General features: G+C 37.8%; 1 protein-coding gene and 1 pseudogene across 1 annotated transcript; both read right to left on the reverse strand.

Moving 5' to 3' along the window:
- Positions 1-3,545: 3,545 nt before the first annotated feature.
- LOC148737875 (uncharacterized) lies at positions 3,546-12,825 on the reverse strand. Its single transcript, XM_088747620.1, has 4 exons — positions 12,710-12,825; positions 5,135-5,206; positions 3,992-4,063; positions 3,546-3,621 (listed from the first exon to the last, which is right to left on the reverse strand). The coding sequence occupies exons 1-4, from the start codon at positions 12,802-12,804 to the stop codon at positions 3,546-3,548; spliced, it is 315 nt and encodes a 104-aa protein (XP_088603746.1). The 5' UTR covers positions 12,805-12,825.
- A 1,012-nt stretch (positions 12,826-13,837) lies between these two features.
- LOC148737876 (uncharacterized) lies at positions 13,838-14,806 on the reverse strand (annotated as a pseudogene).
- Positions 14,807-21,249: the final 6,443 nt, after the last annotated feature.

Genomic DNA, 21,249 nt, shown 5'->3' on the forward strand with positions numbered 1-21,249 from the left:
TGGCGCCAATTGAGTCTGATTGTGCGTTCAAACACGGTCGTAGTTGTTTTATGAGTAATATCTCATTAACGAGACAATCAAACTTGTCAGGGCATTTTTTCAACACCTTAAAACAATTGTGAAAGTCATCCGGAATCCTGCCCGCCGAGTGGTGTTTGCAGTCGTAGATTCTAACGCAATGAAGACTGGTCAGCGATCCTTAAGTTTAGGAAGGTTGTAAAAGTGGAGTCCACAAGTTGCAAGGGAAACCTCAGTTTAGAGAACAAATACTACAGTCGTTCGCACTCCTCAGTGAAGTAAGACCGTGACGAGAACAGGCGATATGCGCGATCGAGGATAGTTGTCAAAAGGCCGCGCGTGGACCTATTATCAACATGACTATGATAATGGAGGAGCAGACTGCCGTTTGTTGGTTTCATGAACACTTTAGTTTCAATGTGGGGCACTCGTTTTAGGAGTCGAATACCGAGAAAGGGGAGCATTCCATCATTTTCGACCTCCATAGTGAATTTGATGGTGGGGTGAGTGTGGTTGAGGGTGTGGAGGGAGTCCCTTGCTATAGACAAATCACGCATCACAGTCTTCATTGCGGTTAAAATCTACGACTGCAAACACCACTCGGCTTGCCAGACCTTCTATTAAAGACCAGGAATCAACTGATATCGTTAAGACATAGTTAAAGGATCTCAGTGTGAAACTCCAGACCATTGTCCAACCAGTGTTTACGAGCTGCAAGATTGCCCAAGAGTTCCCGACAAGCGAACCAAAGACTCAGCTTACTGATCAATGATGCGTTGTGTATAACTTCAAATGTGACCGGTGCGATGCTCGTTATGTCGGATACACCCGTAGTCATCTCTTCGTACGCGTTGATGGACATAGAGGCAAGACCTCGTCAGTGCGCAAACACTATGATTATCGACACGCAGGCAGGATTCCGGATGACTTTCACAATTGTTTTAAGGTGTTGAAAAATTGCCATAACAAGTTTGATTGTCTCTTTAATGAGATGTTACCCATTAAAAAACTACGCCCGTGTTTGAACGTACAATCAGACTCAGTTCGCGCCAAGGTCTTTGGCTGACGTATGCAAATTAGTGACACTGGATTCTTATTAGTTACTCTTGAAATCGCATATTTAATTTAGTTTTCCTAGACAATGACGCCAAGATGTCGCCAAAACGTCGGAATTTTATCGTTAGTTTTTGGCTGTATCGATATATATATATTTTTTATTTTTCTCCAAGGCAATTCAAACAACATTCGCCTCAAATGTCCTTTTGAAGCCATCGAATAAAATGATTAGAATGGAATCTTACACTCTGATAATGTGTGGAAAATAATTGAAAAATCCTTTGGGCAGCTCAGCCATTAGGTTGTAATGCATGAACCTGCAATTTCGAGTAGAAAGTGAAAAGTACCTCAGATTATGATGTATAAACTGTTCAACTATCTCATTTTCCCAAATAACTATTTACAAGCCTTCCCTCTGACTGCAAAAAAACTGAAAGTGAATCCACTTCAATACTCTAAATAAAATTCACGCCGACATCTCATCCGATTGCAAAACATGCGACTATATTTACCATGACAAAGATCAGTCATTTACAATGAACTTACAAAAATCGCAGTTCATTGGCTTGCTTAAAAGTTGTACTGCTCACGTCTTGTATCTTATTACCGAAGATGTTGCTGTAAAAATGAACAACAAAATTATTTACAATCAGAGGGTAAACATTGTTTGATTCCTTAAAAATTCACATGGAGTTGCCTTTAAAGCTAAACAGTACTCAACTATGTTTATTAGCGTTTCTGAAAATATTCACTTTGGTCATTAAAAGCATGTTTTACTAAAAAGGCTACCTTTTGTAGCTCAAAAAAGAAATTATCAGCAAAAATTACATTGTTGAGCATTGCAATTTTTTTTAACACGCCTGTTCTACTTCACGTTAACATTTTGAAATCAAAATTCCATATTTTAAATTTTTCTGCTACATACATTCCATCTCCTTAGAAAACTCTAGAATTTTTTGTACGTGATCGGCTGTACTTACAGGGACTTGAGTTTGTTAAGGCCCTTGAAAATTTTGTCAGGTAAGGCCTCAATTCTGTTCTCCGAGAGATATCTTAAACAGGTGAAAGGGAATTTTCTAAATTAATATACAACTGAAACATTGTAATGAGGCATGGCACATTTGAATTGACCGTAATAATTAATATTAAATATTATCACAATCTTTGCAAATATCTATCTGATGGCAAATAGTCTAATAGATTTATTGTACTAGCCGTCACTGATAGAGGATTCTACCTCCATTCAATTTTGAGGTGTTTCCTGTTATGGCTCCGAATATATGTTACCAACTAATATCTGTAGACAGTCTCACTTCAACTTTTATTTACCGTGCTTTTAAAATGCAGTTCAATGGGCTGGTTCTGGATTGTTTTGTGAATACAACAGATCACCGTGGAAAACTAACGTGTCAGTTCTAAATATACTTACAAATCAAACAATTTCACCAAGCCCTGGAACTGATCTTCATGAAGCCTCTCAATTTTGTTATAGTCCATTTTCCTGAAGAAAGCACCGTGCAAAGTTTAGACTGAAAGACGCACATGTAACCGTGGATTGATATCCTCAACTCTGCTTGGAGCTTTCTTCTAAATCTACTACAGGGAATTTTTTTAGTGAATTAGCAGCCAGTTCTGATGTTTAAAGTTCAGGGTGAAACATCTCCAAGGCAACAAGTTCTAAGCTTCTATATCTCTCTCTCCAAAATAAAAAATTATGATAAGACAAAACGCTCTTAACTGATGAAAACAAAATTTACAAATGTAACTTTTCATAACTAGGAAGCTGATTTATTTACCACTCGTTGTTATTTGCAAGACAATCCTTCGAAGTAATTTTCAATTTCTTAAAGAAAACAGAAAACCTCACTTACAGCATTTCTACTTCTGTAATGTTTTTGAAGATGTATGGCGGTAGATTTCCGAGTTGATTATTTGACAAATCCCTTAATAAAAACAAAACAAAACAAGGTTGAAAATCTATAATTGTGAGATATCACCATTGATTCGCATAATAAAAATCATTCACGGCTTCTGAAGAACAACTGCACCTCAACTTCAATTACCAAACACAGCTACATGATATGGCATTGTGTAATTCATCTAAACAGTTTCGCAATTTTCAAGACATCGAGACAATTAAAAGTACGCTTAATTTTTTATCCTTAATTTTTGCTAATCATTATGACGAAGAAAGATCCTCGAGGAATTGGTCTTCCTTGATCCTATATTACTTTCGTTATAGTTTTCTAGCTCTTTAGTTAGCGAGCTTGGGTTTAAAATTTATAAAAAAAAAACCATGGTGTGTCTGTAACAAGGAATTAACATTTGGAAATTTTGATTTCTAAACATTTGTCAGACCTATCAATTTTACCATGTCTCAGTTAACTGAATATGGCGCACAGCTTTGACAGTCGGGGTCCTAGAAAGTTCTGATTACCTCTTTTCACAAAATTTTATTTTGTTCATTTTACTCACAGAAATGTCAGCTTCGAAAGGCTGTCAAAAATTCCTTCTGGAAGATTATCCAATTTGTTATTTGACAAATAGCTGATTGAAAAGGCAAAGGAACAAATTGAGTCTTGATTTACCCTGTTATTTGTAACTCATAATTCAAAATACATACAGACGCTTGCCATCAAATTAGAAGTGGTCAAATGCAAAAGAGCTGAAAGTAATCATTCATGTGCAAACAATATGCGTATTATAGTAAAGAGGATAGAACAGGTATTGTGATACATTTGTCTTAGCTAGGTCACGATTTTTTTTAAACGAAACAAGCACCTGAGAACTTAAAACAGCTCACAATACCCATAAGCTGCCTTGTTTTCGAATAGAGATGACAATAAAAGCTAAAAATCACTCCTTTAGCTCAGCTACAAAGGTAATTACTGTAAAAAGGCGTTTGCATGTAACTTACAGTTCTTCCAGACTTTTTAGATCTTGGAATAGTTTGGGAGGCAACTCAGTGAAATTGTTGTCTTGCAACCATCTGTGTTGAAAAAGAGAAATTGATGTAGTTTTATTAAGAAGCTTACAAAATGACTATTCCTCTGGTTGTATGTGTGTGATAAAATATTAATCGGAGGTTTCGCTAGCAACCTATGTGGCTTTTTTGTTGCTGGTAAAAGGAATCCCAGACGGATGGGATTCCTCTCCTCTAATGGATGATCAGTGGATGAACAGGGAAAGTAAACTGTATGTGAGGGTGGGCAGGCGTAAGTCAAATTAAAATCTTAAAATAGAATGTCTTGATGTTAGTGATTATATCGAGGGTGCAACTTCTGTAACACAACACTCTCCGACTCGATAAAAGTTTAAAACAAACACAAAGAAATTAAATTAAAATAAAATATTTGTCTTCTGGATATAGAGATCCAGGGACAATCATGGAAAACAAAGGAATAAAATTAAAAAAAAATATTAAAGAGGAACAAAACAAACAGCTGAGGGCTAATAGGAGGGAGTGAAAGGTTCTAATGCTATGTTGATTATGTTTCTAACCACACGTTACAAAACAATGCAATTCGACTCAATGCAATGCAAAGCGGGCGATCAAGTCGTTTAAATTTATTCAATGGGAAGGAGGGCCGAGGTAGAAATTTTTGAGCTCGAAATCTTGACGTAAGGCCCGAGTGGAGCGGGTTGTGTCATGTGATAAGATGAAATTGAGCAGTTCAATTTCCTTATACTGATAATGGATTCTCAACGTGATACAATATAAAGATTTCATATTTAGTTTATCTCAGTTCTGAAATGCGGAGCACTTTTTCGCTCCAGAAAATATCTTGATCGAGCCTTTCGAGATAAATATTTTTAACAAGGAAATTTTGTGTCGTGTCAGAATTAAGAAATATCCGATTACTTTTATAATTTCAATCATTTCAAAATGTTATTAGTTCTGTTTTCGTTTATCTGTTTCCACATTATCTCTTGTGATGTTTCACAAAAGAGATCTTAATACAGCGCGATTGAGCAATGCAAAATGATGAACTGTCACCATGAATAATTTCGTTTTGGGGACGAGGAATGCCTTTAAAAAAGTATTTCTAAATCTACTTACAGTTCCTCTAATCCAGTCATGTCTTTGAAGACACTTTCATTTAATCCTTTCATGTCGTTGTCATTCAGGCGTCTGCGTTATTTATCATATACACTGATTAATATCATTAAGATACTACTAAAGTATATTTCCTTAGACAAGGGGGATCACTGAAACTTTCTGGGCCTGTTGTCCTTAACAGATATTGGTGTTTTGACAACTAAGCATTAATTAAAAATTGACATTCGTCTCCTAAGTCAGGATCTGTCATAGGTACAAACCTAATGAATACTCCTCAAACCACAACACACACACACACACACACACACACACACACACACACACACACACACACATACACAAATACATATATATATATATATATATATATTGAAATTACCTGATGAGTGTGGTCATTTTCGACCATACGAAACAAAGCTGTCGTAATAAAACGATGGACTACCTCTGTAGTCTTGAACCAGTTTGCTATAATTATCAATGCTCCTCTAAGAGTTGAGCGCTCTTTCAAATACATTCAAATCAAGTTCAAGAATCTATATATATATATATATATATATATATATATATATATATAAATAGAATAAATGTTTGAAAAGAAAATTTTCCCTGAGCGGGATTTGAGCCCACGCCCCCCTGTTACTAGTCAGGTGTGATGACCACTACACTATCAGGACAACCATACTGGCAACACGGCAATCGAAGATGTGATTAAAGTGATCAAATCCCGCTCAGGACAAATTTTCTTTTCAAACATTTATTCTATTTAAGTATGATAATTGGGGATGTACAGGGTCAGGGTTTCCCTTGTATAAATTTATATATATATAAATTCATACGCTGAGTCAAAGTTGGCTCGAGGCCTTTTAACTTGTTATATATATATATATATATATATATATATATATATAAGCTAGCGTATGCTCGCTAGTTTACTCTAGTTTGAGCACTCTGGCATGGCTTAGACTATATCACAAAGGTTGGGTCGTTTGGGGTGACCGTCTCGGTTCTCCCCCATCCTAGCATCAGCACTGCATTGATGAGGCCCAGACGGCCGAAACACTACTGTCTGCAGTTATATATATATATATATATATATATATATATATATAGCAAGTCGTTAATGGAACTCTCAGGCCAACAAAGGTGCACCGCGCCAGGACGATCAATAAAGATTCGCAGTCCAAACCTCACAGCCAACACGAACGTAGAAAGTTTAAAAAGTTGCGAGGATGGACAACTTCCGACGTAAAAAATATAAAAAATTTTAGTAAAAAACGTTTCGGTCAGAGACCTTCTTCAGTTATTTACCTCCTTTTTTTTAAATAAAAAGATAAAAAAAACCTAATTACAAAGAAAGCAATGGACAAAATACAAGAAACAAACCCTAAAAACTAAGAGATAAGAATACTAAATATGTTAATATGAGCGCCGTAACCAATTGCAAAGAAGCAATGCGGCGAGCATTAAAAAAGGGAAGGCCCACTTTTTACTACAACTGTAAACCGTAACAAATTCGCAAAACAAGGCCTTTGGAGCCCGAAAGTGTAAATTAGCAACAAAATCCTTGGTGGGACCCTTAAATGATACAAATCATAATAAGATCCCTTGGCAGGGCCTCTGAGCCCAATCCACACCTAAAGGGTCGACAAAATCCAAGAAAAGGGCCTTTGAACGATCAATTAGTAGCGCCTAATATAAGATGGAAAATTAATTATAGCAAATTCTACTTTTCGAATGTAATTCCTTTCTTTTATTCAAAACATGGGGTGCCAAAGAGAACATTTGAGCACTCCAATAAGCCTCTTTTGTGATTAAACAGGTAAATAACTGAAGGTCTCTGACCGAAACGTTTTTTATTAAAATGTTTTCTATTTTTTACGTCAGAAGTTGTTCATCCTCGCAATTTTTTTAACTTTATATATATATATATATATATATATATATATATGCACTCTCGCATGGCAAGATGCCTGCACTTGGTCCCACAAGTGTAGCGCCCAGGCAATGGTTTATTCCAGAGCTTGGCACAGTGTCTGTACTAAACTGATGAGACCCACATAGGTCGAAACAGTGTGCACCCTGTCTGCAGTTATATATGTAACAAATGGTGGACGCCATAGCGTGTACTATTGAGTTATGGATGTACGTGGGAGGATACTAAGCACGAAAGAAGCGTAAGAGTCGCACGAGGCGATAGCCGAGTGCGACTCTAGCTTCTTTCGTGCTTAGCAAAACCTCCCAAGTGCATCCATAACTAAATAGTACACGCTACGGCGTTCACCATTTGTTTTATAACATAACATTGGAAGAACAGAAGTCCTTTTATTGAGCTACATCGCAAAAAAATATTCGTGTAGTCTTACATGACAAGAGAAAACAAGTGCGCAAAAAATCATTCATTACAACCGACTGCACACCAGCAACTCGATAAAGTTTAATCGCGCTTCCTGAAATACCATCCAAAATCCTCTTTATAAGGTCTGTATCCAACAACCGGTGAAAGAGTTCAGCAGAACTATGAACAAGCTGTGGTGTTTACCATTTGTTTTATAACATAACATTGATACATTGTAACAAGAGTTCCCTTCGAGCGAAGGAAGACATATACTCAAATAAATCTAAAAAATTTAATAAAAAACGTTTCGGTCTGAGACCTTCATCAGTTGTAATACAATTAACTTACAAACTCCTTAAATAGGTTTACAAAGAGGGCGTGATGAAATATATTAACAAAAACAGTAATTACTACGCGAAAAACTATCACAATCTACAAGAAAAACAAGCATAGAAATGAAAACATTGTCAAATCCACTGAAAATGTTAAGGAACCAGCGTTGAAATAAGGCGACACATCGTTTCTGTTACTCGAAGTTTCGTGCTTACGCACTCATCAGACAGAATATATATATATATATATAATATATACATACATATATATATAAACATAAGTATATATATAAATATATGTATATATATATATATATATATATATATATATATTTGGAGGAGATGCCTTAGTTGGCTGTATAGTGCTCGATACATAAAGTAGAGCGTAGATAGAAATAGTAAAATCAACAAAGAAACAAAGTTTCCGTAACTCGTAGTTTCATGCTTTCGCAATTTCATGCTTTCGTTGTTGATTTTATTATTTATATATATATACTAAAACCAATGAAAAACGAAAATCCTCTTTTTCTTTTTCTTTGCTTTTGCGCTACGCATTTCACCGCTGCTGCGGCTCTTCAGGCATAGCAAACTGTGTTTATTCACTTATTACGTCACAAATCTAATTGTAATTACAATAATAATTGCTATTGCAATTCGAAGCTCGCGTGAGTAACTAGCGTAATTTCAAATCATTAAGAACGGGTTTATATTTAGAAATATAAGAATCTTTCTTTGTTCTTTCTCATGACCTCGGAAGGGCCGAGAATCTTGTAAGACGGAAAGATAGTGAACTGGGGGGTCAATCCCGCAGCGCATTCATCAATATGCTTGCTGACTCCCAGCATACGTGTACGTGGGTCTCTAATTTGTTGTTTATGAACTGTCACTCTATTTCTCAGGACATCACCCGTTTCTCCTATATAATTCTATCGACATCCTGTACATGGTATTACGTAAATCAAGTTCGTTCAGGTGCAGCTCATCGAGTGTTTTAACCGAAATGTTTCATTCGTGGCTGAGAAGGTGAATTCTTTACCCTGTTTGAAATAGGGGCATGTTCTGCAACGTTTTGTTTCACAAATTTTAACTTCCGTATCAGTGATCTTTTGCTTGGAGAAATAGGAGTTTGTTAACATCCCTTTTAGGTTTCTGGGTTGTCGCTGACTGTGAATTACTTTAGTCTTGCTCAGAATGGTTTGAATGAGGATTTTTGGTTCAACATTGGAAATGTTCTCCTGACCAGCTGAAATACTTGCGGATTGTTGGGATTCTAAGTTGTTACAAGACAAAGGAGGTTATTTTCGGTAGTTTGCTCTCTAACCCTTCTTAACTCTTCCGTCGTTTGAGTGAGGGCCTTGTTTACACCGTAATCAAGTATCTCAGCTGAATATAGTTTCCTCTGCAGGATTTTTTTGAGATTGTGGAGGCGCCGTTTCCTTCTGTCCTGGTCCTCAACAGTGATACATATCCTCCGAGCCAGGTTGTATGGTATGTTATTTTTAGTGTGTCTTGGAATGGCTGGATGTATATGGGAGGTATTGGAATGAATCCGTCGACTCATAATAAATATAAGTTGTTAGGTAAGTATTGTCTTTTCTTATCATCACATCAAGGAACGGGAGATCTTTACAGCTAGTTTAAGCATTAAGTTGAATGCTGTCATTTAGACTGTTTAAGATATCATGAAGCTCCTTTAACTTTTCCTCACAGTATGGCCAGGTTCTATAACAATCATCTGAGAATTTTCCCCAGTTTGTGTAAAAATAATGGCTTATTTCTTCTCGCATTTTGTCAGAGACCTGGTCGTATAATTCGTTCTCCAAATACCCGAGTACGTCTTAAGAGCTGCATCAGCAGTGAAACGCGTAGCGCAAAAGCAAAGAAAAAGAAAAAGAGGACTTTCGTTTTTCATTGGTTTTAGTATCGTTATTCGATATAGAAGTTTACAGTTTCTTTATATAGATATATATATATATATATATATATATATATATATATAACAAGTTAAAAGGCCTCGAGCCAACAGTGACGCCGCGCCAGAAGGATCCCAAAGGATTCACAGTCCAAAGCTCGATAAATAGAAGGAAAAATATTCTAGTACACGAGGACGGACAAATTCGAGCTAAGAAAGACCTATACTCAAATAAAAAGTCTAAGAAAGTTTAATAAAGTACGTTTCGGTCTGAGACCTTCATCAGTTGTAATACAATGACTTACAAATCCCTTAAACAGATTTATATAGTGCGTGATGACACATGTAACACAGTAATTACCACTCGAAAAATTATCACAATAAAAAGAAAAGGAAAAATTGTCGAATCCACTGAAAATGCGCGGCGTCACTGTTAGCTCGAGGCCTTTTAACTTGTTATATATATATACATACATACATACATAAGTTAGGGAATTAAAGAGGACGCATCGACTCTCTGTATCTCTGAGTTTTGCGCCTAAGCGCACGTCAGACAGAGTAACAGAGAATCGATGTGCCCTCATTAATTCTCTAACTAAAGTATAATTAACGGCCATTTGATGGAAATCTTTTATTATTAAAGACACTAGGGAACGCCTGTCATATAAAGAGTGGATCTCGTAAACGGGCAGTGTTGGACCATTGTCGGATTACAGAATTTCATTTCAAGAATGTGACAGTTGATTTCAGGTTGCATTATTGTTATAAGTACTAAGATGACGACTTGGAACGGGGAATGTGATACACCTGTCATAGGTTCTGTAACACCTTGACTTGTATCAGTTTCAAACAAAAACGTTAAGAGACTTTTAGAGTTGTTGTGCAGCAAAAGAGACATATCTTGGCCGCTCTTTCAGAAAGATTTGACATACATATTATCCACCACTGAATCATTACAAGTTTTTGTTCGTCTAGCCTTGAGAAATTGGTGATAACTGGTCTGAAGTCTGAGTTTTCAACCTGCGGTTGTCACATCCTCGGAGACCCAGGGGCTGTGAGTCGATTTCAAGTTATGGCAGAAGAGCCCCTGGGGACATTATCTTACAAGACTAGTTCAAACGGTCGCAGTCGTTCTGGCATCTGATTGGTGCCAGAAGATCTTTGTGTTTTTCTGCCCAAGTGTGTTTTAGAGTCCTTTCGTGTGTTTTAACACGGATATATACAAGAAGCTCAGTTCCTCGCCATGTTTGTTTGGGCCGTGCGACGGAGATTTCCTCGAGGTGAAAAGTTTCAGCTTCAGCACACAATGTAAGAGAAATCGATCAGATTGTCCGTAAAAATCTCACCGGAAATTATACTGAATACTTTCGCAGGTATCACAAGAGAACGTGTTTAAAAGTTTGCGAGGTTCGTATAAAACACGATGGTTGCAGGCGTTGATATGTCGCTTTAAACAAACGAGATTTAAGCTTAAATCTTTCTAAATTTTTTGTATAATTTGCTGTGACTGAAACTTTGCCAATCCCTTAAAGTTATTTCGTCGCACGGGCCACGCAGGTATGTCGAGCAACTGGCGCTTACGTAGCTTTCTGTGCGTGCCAAAATCTAATCTTCGCTTTGCAGTAAAGTCTTTCACAATATGGCCAAGGTTGTAGAGAACGTTAAGTTCGTGGACGACCTTCAACAGGCGCTAGAGAAAGCTTAGCTATGTTTCCGGTTAGCTAATTAAAATCTGAACAAAATCTTATTATCAAGGACATCGTGGGAAGGAGAGATGTTTTAAGACAGTTACCGAATGGGTTTGGAAAGAGCTTAATCTTTCAACTGCTGCCTAGAGTGTTCAAATTCTTGAACACGGATTCTCTCCTAGCCCCTTGGTCATTGTCATTTCACCTCTTTTGTCGATTGTTGAAGACCAAGTTAAGTACCTTTGATCATTGGGAAACGATGCTGCTTTCATTGGGGAAAACAAAACCAAAGACCAAGAAATATCGGATGGAAAGGGCGGGTTTGCTTTATTGTAAATGTCAGCTTAGCACAGGATCATCTACTCACATCTAATAAACAAAAGTTTCCACGCTTAGTTTTTCTTTCTTTTTCAAGCGAAGATTAGATTAGATTTTGGCGCGCACAGAAAGCTGCGTAAGCGCCAGTTGCTCGACATACCTGCGTGGCCCATGCGACGAAATAACTTTACAGGATTGGCAAAGCTTCAGTCACAGCAAATTATACAAAAAATCTGGAAAGATCTAAGCTTACATCTCGTTCATTTAAAGCGACATATCAACGCCTGCAACCATCGTGTTTTATACGAACCTCGCAAACTTTTAAACACGTTCTCTTGTGATACCTGCGAAAGTATTCAGTATAATTTCCGGTGAGATTTTTGCGGACAATCTGATCGATTTCTCTTACATTGTGTGCTGAAACGGAAACTTTTCACCTCGAGCAAATCTCCGTCTCACGGCCCAAACAAACATGGCGAGGAACTGAGCTTCTTCTATACGTCCGTGTTAAAACACACGAAAGGACTCTAAAGCACACTTCACTCTGATTGGGCAGAAAAACACAAATATTTTCTGGCACCAATCAGAAGCCAGAACGACTGCGACCATTTGAGCTAGTCTTGTAAGACAATGTCCCCAGGGGCTCTTCTGCCCTTTCTGCCCTAACTTGAAATCGACTCACAGCCCCTGGGTCTCCGAGGATGCGGTTGTCAGAGATGGCTGGGAGAATTCTCTGTTCTTAAATTGTTTCATTGTTTTTTGGGTTTTTTTTTTTCTTTTTCTTTGTTTTACAGCACAAATTGAAATCAAACGAGCAGGACTTTTTTAACTTTAAAACTTGATTTATAGGTATCTTTACGTACATCAACACGGGTTAAGACCCACTTGTCGGTAATCCTGAGATTGAAAAAATCTCAGGATTACCGACAAAAAAAAAAACAGAAAAAAAAAAAGAAATATACAGAAAAAAAAAAACCAAATATTACTCACAAAATCCGCAACTTTGTGTTCTTGTCAAAGATTCCCGGGGGAAGGTTTTGCACTTGAATCTCAGACAAGTACCTATAGACAAATCCCACATACATAAATGTTGCATAGCATATAAAACAGCAGCAATACCATTTAAAATCATTCACTTGTTAGTTAGGTATTTCTACACTAGAAGTGTAAATCTAAGTATTTGACTAAAGAGTGAATTTCTTCTTTCAGTTCGGTTCTTTTTTTCGAAGAAATATTAATTAATAAGCTTGAGATGATTTCTCTTGGTATAAACTAATGGTAAAACCAAGTGCCAGTAGCACATCTTTTAGCTTAATGTATCCAGCCACAGAGATACTTTATTTGTTTGTGAACCTGACTGTAACTCGAAGCCCACTTAATTTTCATGATATTCTGAGCCGCAAGAACCTGTAATCAGGTGTCTTCTGGCGAAGGACACTTCAGTTGACATTTAATCTTCAAAATTTTGTGAATTCCTAACATACTTATTGGTGGCAAATTATGGCAAGAACCAGGGAACCCCAGCAAATGCGAAACGGAACACGGTAACTAGATTCACAGGTAATTTGGTTATATCACGTAAGTTGAAATTGTAAACTAGCCACGGTAACGAGTAAAACAGCTGACGTTTCGAGCGTTAGCCCTTCGTCAGAGCGAATGGAGGAATTGTGGGTTGTGTGTGGGTTTATATGCAGAAAGTGGAGCTACGCCATAGGTGGGAACATGGCGACGAGAATAACACGAATAAATTAGTGGAATGAAAAGCGTTTGTGGATAATTGTGGGATTACGAGTTTCGATTTGAAAGATAAACTTTTGTTCAAGAGTTTTGCAGCTTTCCGTGTTACCTAAATGAAAGGAAAGACCGCAGATTGCCACCAGCCATATGTTGCTTAGAATGATTAGGTAAATTAAAATGTCTAGCGACTGGTTTTGATGCATCCTTGTCATTCCTTTCTACGTCGCGAAGGTGTTCTCGGAATCGGTCACTTAGTCGTCTTCCTGTTTCGCCTATGTACAACTTTTTGCAATAAGTGCAAGTTATGTAATAGATTACGTTAGCGAAGGTGCACGTGAAGTGATCGGTGATCTTAATGGATCGTTTGAGTCCCGATATTTTCTATGCGTTTTGAATGAAAGTACAAGTTTTGCATCGTGCGCGAACACATTTAAAAGTACCGGGTTGGTCATTAGTGTGGAATGAAATAAGTGGAGGTTGCGAAAAGATAGTGCCAGTGTCTTGATCGTTTTGAAGTAATTTAAAGTTTTTAAGAATAATGGATTTAACTGAGTGGTTGTGAGGGTGAAACGTGAGAGTGAATGGAATGCGGTCGGAACTTTCCTTCTGTGATGTTTGTAGTGCTGACTGTCGATCAATAAGTTGGGCGCGGTGGTGACCCACTTGCACAACAGAAACAGGGTAACCACATTTTTCGAAAATCTGGCACACTGACTCTGATTTGTGGGAAAAATCAGAGTCATCACTACATAAACGACGACGTCATAGAAACTGAGAAAAGGGAATGGAATTCTTAACATGAGGCTGATGCGAAGATGAATACAACAAGTAACTATGTGAGTCTGTAGGTTTGTAACACACACTAGTGCATAAACTGTTGCCTTCAATTGAAACTTTGATATCTAAAAAAGGGGGAGAATTGTCGGAAATTTCCCAGGTATATTTTAGAGCCGGGTAAAAAGAATTGACTGCAATTGTGAATTGAATTAGCTCCTCTCTGGTAGAGGAGGTAGCGCCGATACCGTCGTCGATGTAGCGACCGTATAGTTCAGGTTTGGGGCCAATGTTTTGGCTAAAAGAATTGTGTTCAACAAAAGCTACAAAAAGATTGGCATAGATGGGTCCCATTTTGGTACCAATGGCTACGCTATTGGTTTGTTTGAAAAAGTGGTCCCCGAATGAAAAACAATTAATCGCGAGCTCTAGTTCAGCTAAGCGAAGTAGGGTTTCAGAGTTAGGTTCCTTAACAGTGCGTTGATCAAAAAAAAATTGGAGGGCCAGAAGACCTTCGCCATTAGGAATGGCAGTGTAAAGAGGTGTAATGTCCACGGTGAAAAGAAATTCAATCATTACACCCACCTTCCACGTAAAAAAAGAGCTGGGTTTTCAAATCTCTGGGATTAGTGAGGACGAATCTTCAGTAAGTGTTTTACTCAAATTTGTCTTACCCCTCATGCGGACTAGATGTTGGATTATTGTATCCATCATCGTCATTATAGTTGTAATAGTTATAGCTGTCATAATCTGTAAATCTCGTGCCAACCGGCACATAGGGTCTTTGCGGTATTGTTTATTTGAACCAGTCTGATGTTAATTTTCTGGCCCCATTCCAACAATTAACGACCTGAAACAAATGTTTTTCAGGCGGTTCCTCTCCAGATATTACTCGGTCTCCCCGAGCCCTTTTCCTATATGGTGTCTCGGAAATAGCTTCGACTTGCGATGTTTTCATTTTACGACATATCCCGGACAACTCTATCTACTCTACTGAATTCAATCATCATGCCAAACAGGTGCAGCTGTACTCCTGATCGTAGCTCTGATTTTTTTTTTAAGCATTCAGTCTTCTTAGTTTAAAGTCATTTATATATTTGGATATATAGGATAGGAGATACTTTTCGATGAAGTAGCTGAATTTTGAATCATTTTGTGTTTCTTGATATACTTATTGCAATTCAGTAATAAAAATAGAGGCCACCAAAACCAGGATTGGCAGGCGTATGAAGCAGAAGATATTGTTTTTAAAGAGGTCACAATGTTTCTATGAAAACCTCTGGTTAATTGTTAAAAGAATGATCACAGCTTTTGAGAAATAACCAGGCAATTCTTATCGTTGGAAGCTCGTTTTAAGGAAAAAACTTAAAAAAAAAAAAAGAGAAGGACGCTATAACCTTAACAAAACATTGCTTTTTAAAGGGACGTAGCCTATTTTAGGCATTGACTTTCCGCTACTTTTTTCTAACTTGTCGATGTCTAACTTGTATAGGAAATGCCAACAGCAAGCAAGCGAATCTCCATGCATATTTATCGACAGTAAACTGTCACAAAGAACCTGAGATGTCGAACATCCAGTTCCTAGTGGCCTAGCTGTATACTCCTCACTCTAATGGTGCCAATAATGTTTGGTCTTTTTCTGAGTAGAGACTGAGGTTACTAATCAGGAAAATTTTCATTGCAGCGTCATTCTTTTCGCTCCTAAAATTATCAGTTTTCAAATAAAAAAAGAAAAGAAGGAAACCAAAGGGCCGTTAATCCTTATCCGCATAGGGTCAAAAACTTCAACAATAAGTCAAATTCATAGACATAGGATAATAACTTTTGTTATGGCGGCTTTAGGTAAATTAAAAGATTTGCATGTTTGTTTTTGATTTTGTTTTCTATTTGTTCATTTATTTCTTCCTTTTATTTTGTCCTTTATCGCATTGCTTTACGTACGGTCTTGAAACAAACGATCCTGCAGGTTTTGTTTGTGATCGCATGATCTCTTAAAATACAACTGAAAGGTAATGAACGAAGCCTTTGCCAACTGTTCAGTTCGTAGCCGTGAGTTCCTTCCTCCTCATACGAATTGTTCTTGAAGCTGTTCTTGAAATTTCTGATCTACGGATTTTAACATGAATTTGCTAGCACAATCATTCTTTTGAAAAAGGCCTCCTACATGTAATATAATTTCCCATATCAAGTTATCGTATCTTAAAAGTGGAAGCGTCAGCGAATTATAAGCTATAAAGGAAAATAGGTAGTTTAACTCTTTATTGCTACTCTTATAGTGTCTTAAAATAGTCTAACTCAACTTACAGCCGCGTCAGTTCAGTATTTGTACTAAAAATATCTGACGGCAATTCCTTCAACGGGTTCCCGGACAATATACTACAAACGCAACAAAAACAAAATAAGTTGCAAGTGCATTTATAACTAATTAATTGTTGAGTTATTTCAAGACCTTTAAAGCTAAAAACCTCTAACAAAGAGAGGTAATTACTCGCCGAAATATATATATAATACGATCTTTCCAAGGCTCTCTGATAGGGTCAGCGTTAGCGAGCGATGAGAGTACTGGATCCGGTGGTCTGGGTTCAAGCCCGCTGTCAAGATACTCATGGGACTCCCTCTTCATAGTCACCCAATTCCAATCTATAACTGTGTTCTTTAATTGTCTGAATAGTTTCCTTCCCGACAATGGTTCTTTTTTTCCACCTCTCCATACTAGCTCTCTTCTATGTTTAGTTTCCCTTGTCTAATCGATTATTTTGATATTGCCGTGGTATTTAATAATGCATGCAACAAGGTGGCTTTTTCGAATTAATAAATGGATAAATAGAAATTTCAAATTTCCATGCAATTAAAATCTACAGGCATAGCTTGTTCTCGATACATACAGACACTTTTCACTTTAATTGATTGAAGACAAATGCCGAAGGTTCCCGATAAGCGTATGTCGGAACCTAACACCAAATTGTAAGCGCCTTCTGTTTTGTTTTGTTTTCCCTTTGTACCCCGTTTTGCTTAAGAACTTTACCGCGTTCGCCGCAGGGAAAGGCCTACTAACCATGTGGTTTTTTTAAGTTCTTCGGTTTTAACAATACCCCGAAAGTATCGATCCAAAGCGAGACCGTTTTCACCTTTTTCATGCTTTAAATCCGCGGGGTCGACATGCTTTTACTTTTTGACCGATCAAAATGAATTTTTAACCACTAGTAGTAACTGAAAATGAAGACTTCATCTGCTATAAAAGTGCACGATGGTTTGACTAGAGCGGTGAATAAAGATGAGTTTCTGGAGTCGGACTAGTTCAATAACATTTTATTGCTACTCGGAGTTTCATGCTTCTAACGAAGCAATCATCAGCCAGATAGCGCTTAGAGATTTGAAATGGCATAAATACAATGATGGGCGCCATAAGATCAATCATTCTAGTGCGAGCGAGCTTCGCATCAATAGAGAGCCCGATTTCCTTAAGAAAGCCATTCACCAGGGGACCCGCAGGCTCTAGCTTGTTGCCTGTCAGTTCCTCTAACACGGGATCAAGGTCTCTCATCCCTTAGTTGGGGTTATTTTCAGCAATACGCACACTCCTTAACCATTGTTTCTCTTCAGAAAACCTCATCTCTACGGAGTTGGTATTCAAACACCGGTATTCTCTCCCTGTTTCATCCTCCATGCCGAAGTACCTTAAACATAGTTTGCTTGATGTGCTCGCGCTGTCATTAGTTGCCGCCATTTTTCAATAGGCCTTTACGTTTGGTGCCAACTGCTGCTGACGATTTCTGCGCCAGCGCGCATCAGAGTTGCGGGAGGAATACCCTAGGCAACCGACCATCATTTGCTTGGGTGCTAGGAATTCATCTACAATGACTGATCTGCGGCTCCATATTCGTGATTTCCATACCCCATATCTTGAGCCATCTGTGCCGGATCTGCTTTAAATGCAGTGTGTTCTCCTACTTTAAATTTCACTTCTAGGAAGGTCTTCTGCTTAGCACTAAAACGGGAAGCCTTTCGAGAAGATCGCAATGCCCAGCTCCAGCTCTGCGGTAACGCCTGAACACTTTACTCTGCAATCTCAGAACGAGCAATATACGGCTGCGCACTAGATCCTTCCTGATGTTTTTCAATGGAAAGCATCTTTGCCTTCTGGAAAATTGATACGAGTGCCTTTCCTCTATAAATATGCACTTGCGTACTGTATACACAGCTATACCGTGCAGTGGCGCTGAAAAGTACTCACGCATCCTTCAACTGAAAAAGAAAATAAGATCGGCGTGTTTGCTGTCAATGGATGCAACTTCTCCTCTCCTTAAACGATATCCTCTGTCTTTTCTTGGAGAGGAGACTGCTTTTGTCAAGCGAAAGGATTTCTTCAGTTGGAATTCTCCCGATGAAAAGTAACTGTCGGGAAAGACTGGATCCCTCACTGAGCCCATCAGTTTGAACAAAAAAAAGAGAGGATAAAAAGATGGCAATAAAAGATGACTCTAAATAACGCGCGTGAGAAATTAACTTTTGGTAAAAGCGAGCAAGAATTATAAGGAAAGAATGCCAGTGTTTGTGGTAAAGACGCGTGCTATTGCAATTGTGGCCCAGGACTTGTGGGTCTGCATCTCATGCAATCCGAGAGCAGCAGGGGCCAGTTCACGGCAGTAACTTGTGAAGCGAATAATAATTAAATAATTTTTAATAATTTATTATTTATATTGCGCAAATTGATATGTTGATATGATCAAATGTGCATCACAACACTTTTCGGGGGACTTTGGCCGGACTGCATCAGCAGTTTACAAACAATCGAAGGAAACTTATTCGAATATGCCCCCTTCCCCAAACTCCATATAAACAGGCCAGACTACATCACAGTAATCTCGTGAGTGGGTTCTTTAACGTCCCCTGCCTAACCAAATGAACTAATTAATAGATGCAGGAGACGGAATTAATAGATGCAGGAGCGAAGCGAATGCACAATCCATGTTTGGCGCTAATTCATGGTATGTACAAATTCATTAACAATACTTAAATTAAAATGTAATTATGGCAAGCATATTGATTTTATGGATCGTTACCAGTTTCAAATTGTATCCGCATTCTACAGGACGATTTTGCATTTTGGCTTGTTTTGTTTGGAAAATAACCGCTAAAATTTTAAATATCAGGTGACCTGAACAACAGAAACAACGAAAGTTGAACTAAATTAGCTTTCTATCCAGGGTAGAAACGATTTTTTGCCCCACAACGACCTGATGTCTTTTCAACGTGCGCCTTCTTGATTTTTCACCTCCAATTGCGTGACACGGAATGGCGTATTTTGACCTCTGTCCTACTTTTGTTTGGGGTCCTAAAATTTCGTAGTCTTGAGTAGCCCAAAAATTCTATTGGATTTTTGTGAATAAGAATCCTTGTTCTTCGCTGGATTAACTTGGTATAATCCCATGCCATGTACCAAGGTGCGATTTTACCATCTCAATGTTCCCATTTATTTCTTCCCCTAAATAATTGAAATTATGAAAATAACAAAAATTGCCCAGAAACTTAGTTCGCGACGGAATTGGACAGGTAACACTTCAGACTGTTCGTAAATACGTGTTCTTTCTATTGAGAAAATCGTTGGTCATATTGAAGGTTTTTTTTTTTTTTATCCTCAAGCGACGTTCAAATAATGGGTTGCCTGGACCTAGTGAAGCTGACATGAGAGCCACCAAACCGATTCTGCCGCCGTTGGCGTAAAATAAAAATTACAATGGAACTTAAGGGATTTTGTCTAAAAATAGTTCATCCAGACCTATACTCTGGCAAAGCTTGGGGATTTTTTATTTTTTCCTATTGCACACCTAGCACCTCCAGGCGATATTTAGGGATGGCCGTTCTTAAGTAATTAAGTTTAATTTGATCTACGAAAAAATTTGGCCAAAGTCGCTCACCATGTAAAATTTTCTTTTGATTTCTGCTATTTTATTACTTTCTTTGTATTTATATCCGAGGTTATAACCTCAAAATTCTAAAAAACAAAGGGCTTCTTCCTGTTCAATGTCGCACACTTTCCTCATCCATTAGATATTTCTATCAGATTTAACAAACAATTTTCAGCCAGAAGACTTGGAAAAAGGACAAAATGGAAACAACACACCAGACCTCCATTGCACCCTAATTGTAGCGCATCCCTTAATCCAGTTTAACAGAAATATAAACAACATTAAATTGTCAAATTGAAGTGCGGTTATAAGGAACCGGATATCTCTGTAAAGGCCTTAAAGAATCCTTGGGGGTTTGTAAGTTATCTAACACTGTTCTGTATTTTGTGATAATGTGCAGAGAATGAGAGCTGAGGTGTTCACCACTGGTACATTGTTACTTCATTTAGCAAAAGAAACGTGGTTCGGAGACACAAGAATCGCACGATTGTGTTCTTTTTGTCCATTGCTCGCTTTTTTTTTTAGAGTTATACTAAGTGATCCATTTATTCCATTGGCTGCATGTCTTTTTAAATCTTATCTCGTACGTATATTTTGTGTTTTTTGTTTTTTGTTCAATCACTGACGCTCTTGTCCTAACCAAAAACAGAAACTCCTAAACCACGTAAAATGCCAAAATTGCTGATTAAAATTTACTTATTTAAATTAAAATATTGTCGATTAGGCGATCTGTTCAGCCATTACAGCCCTAGGTACTAAAAACAAGCAAACCAGGTAATCGATCAGAACTTATAAGATCGGTTACTAACGGATCTGGCATGTGCACGGGGAGACAGCTTCACCTAGCAAGGCAAGGTGTGTATCAAATATTTCCAGTTCGTCCACAACCAAATTTAAATTGTTTAATCGTTCGACTCACATTCCAATATATCTAAGCGAGAATCATACCGAATGTGTAAAAAACAAAGCCTAGCTACCTTGCGAGAGCATGTGCTCCGAATCACGAGACTATGAACTGTCAATCATTTCTTACAGGATGGTGCTTTTCGTCGAATGGCTGGTTCAGGAACATTCAGCTCCAAGTTCTGGCAAATATCTGCAGTATGCCAA

The sequence above is a fragment of the Stylophora pistillata genome, chromosome 2, assembly GCF_964205215.1.
Source record: "Stylophora pistillata chromosome 2, jaStyPist1.2, whole genome shotgun sequence".
Classification (NCBI taxonomy): Eukaryota; Metazoa; Cnidaria; class Anthozoa; order Scleractinia; family Pocilloporidae; genus Stylophora; species Stylophora pistillata.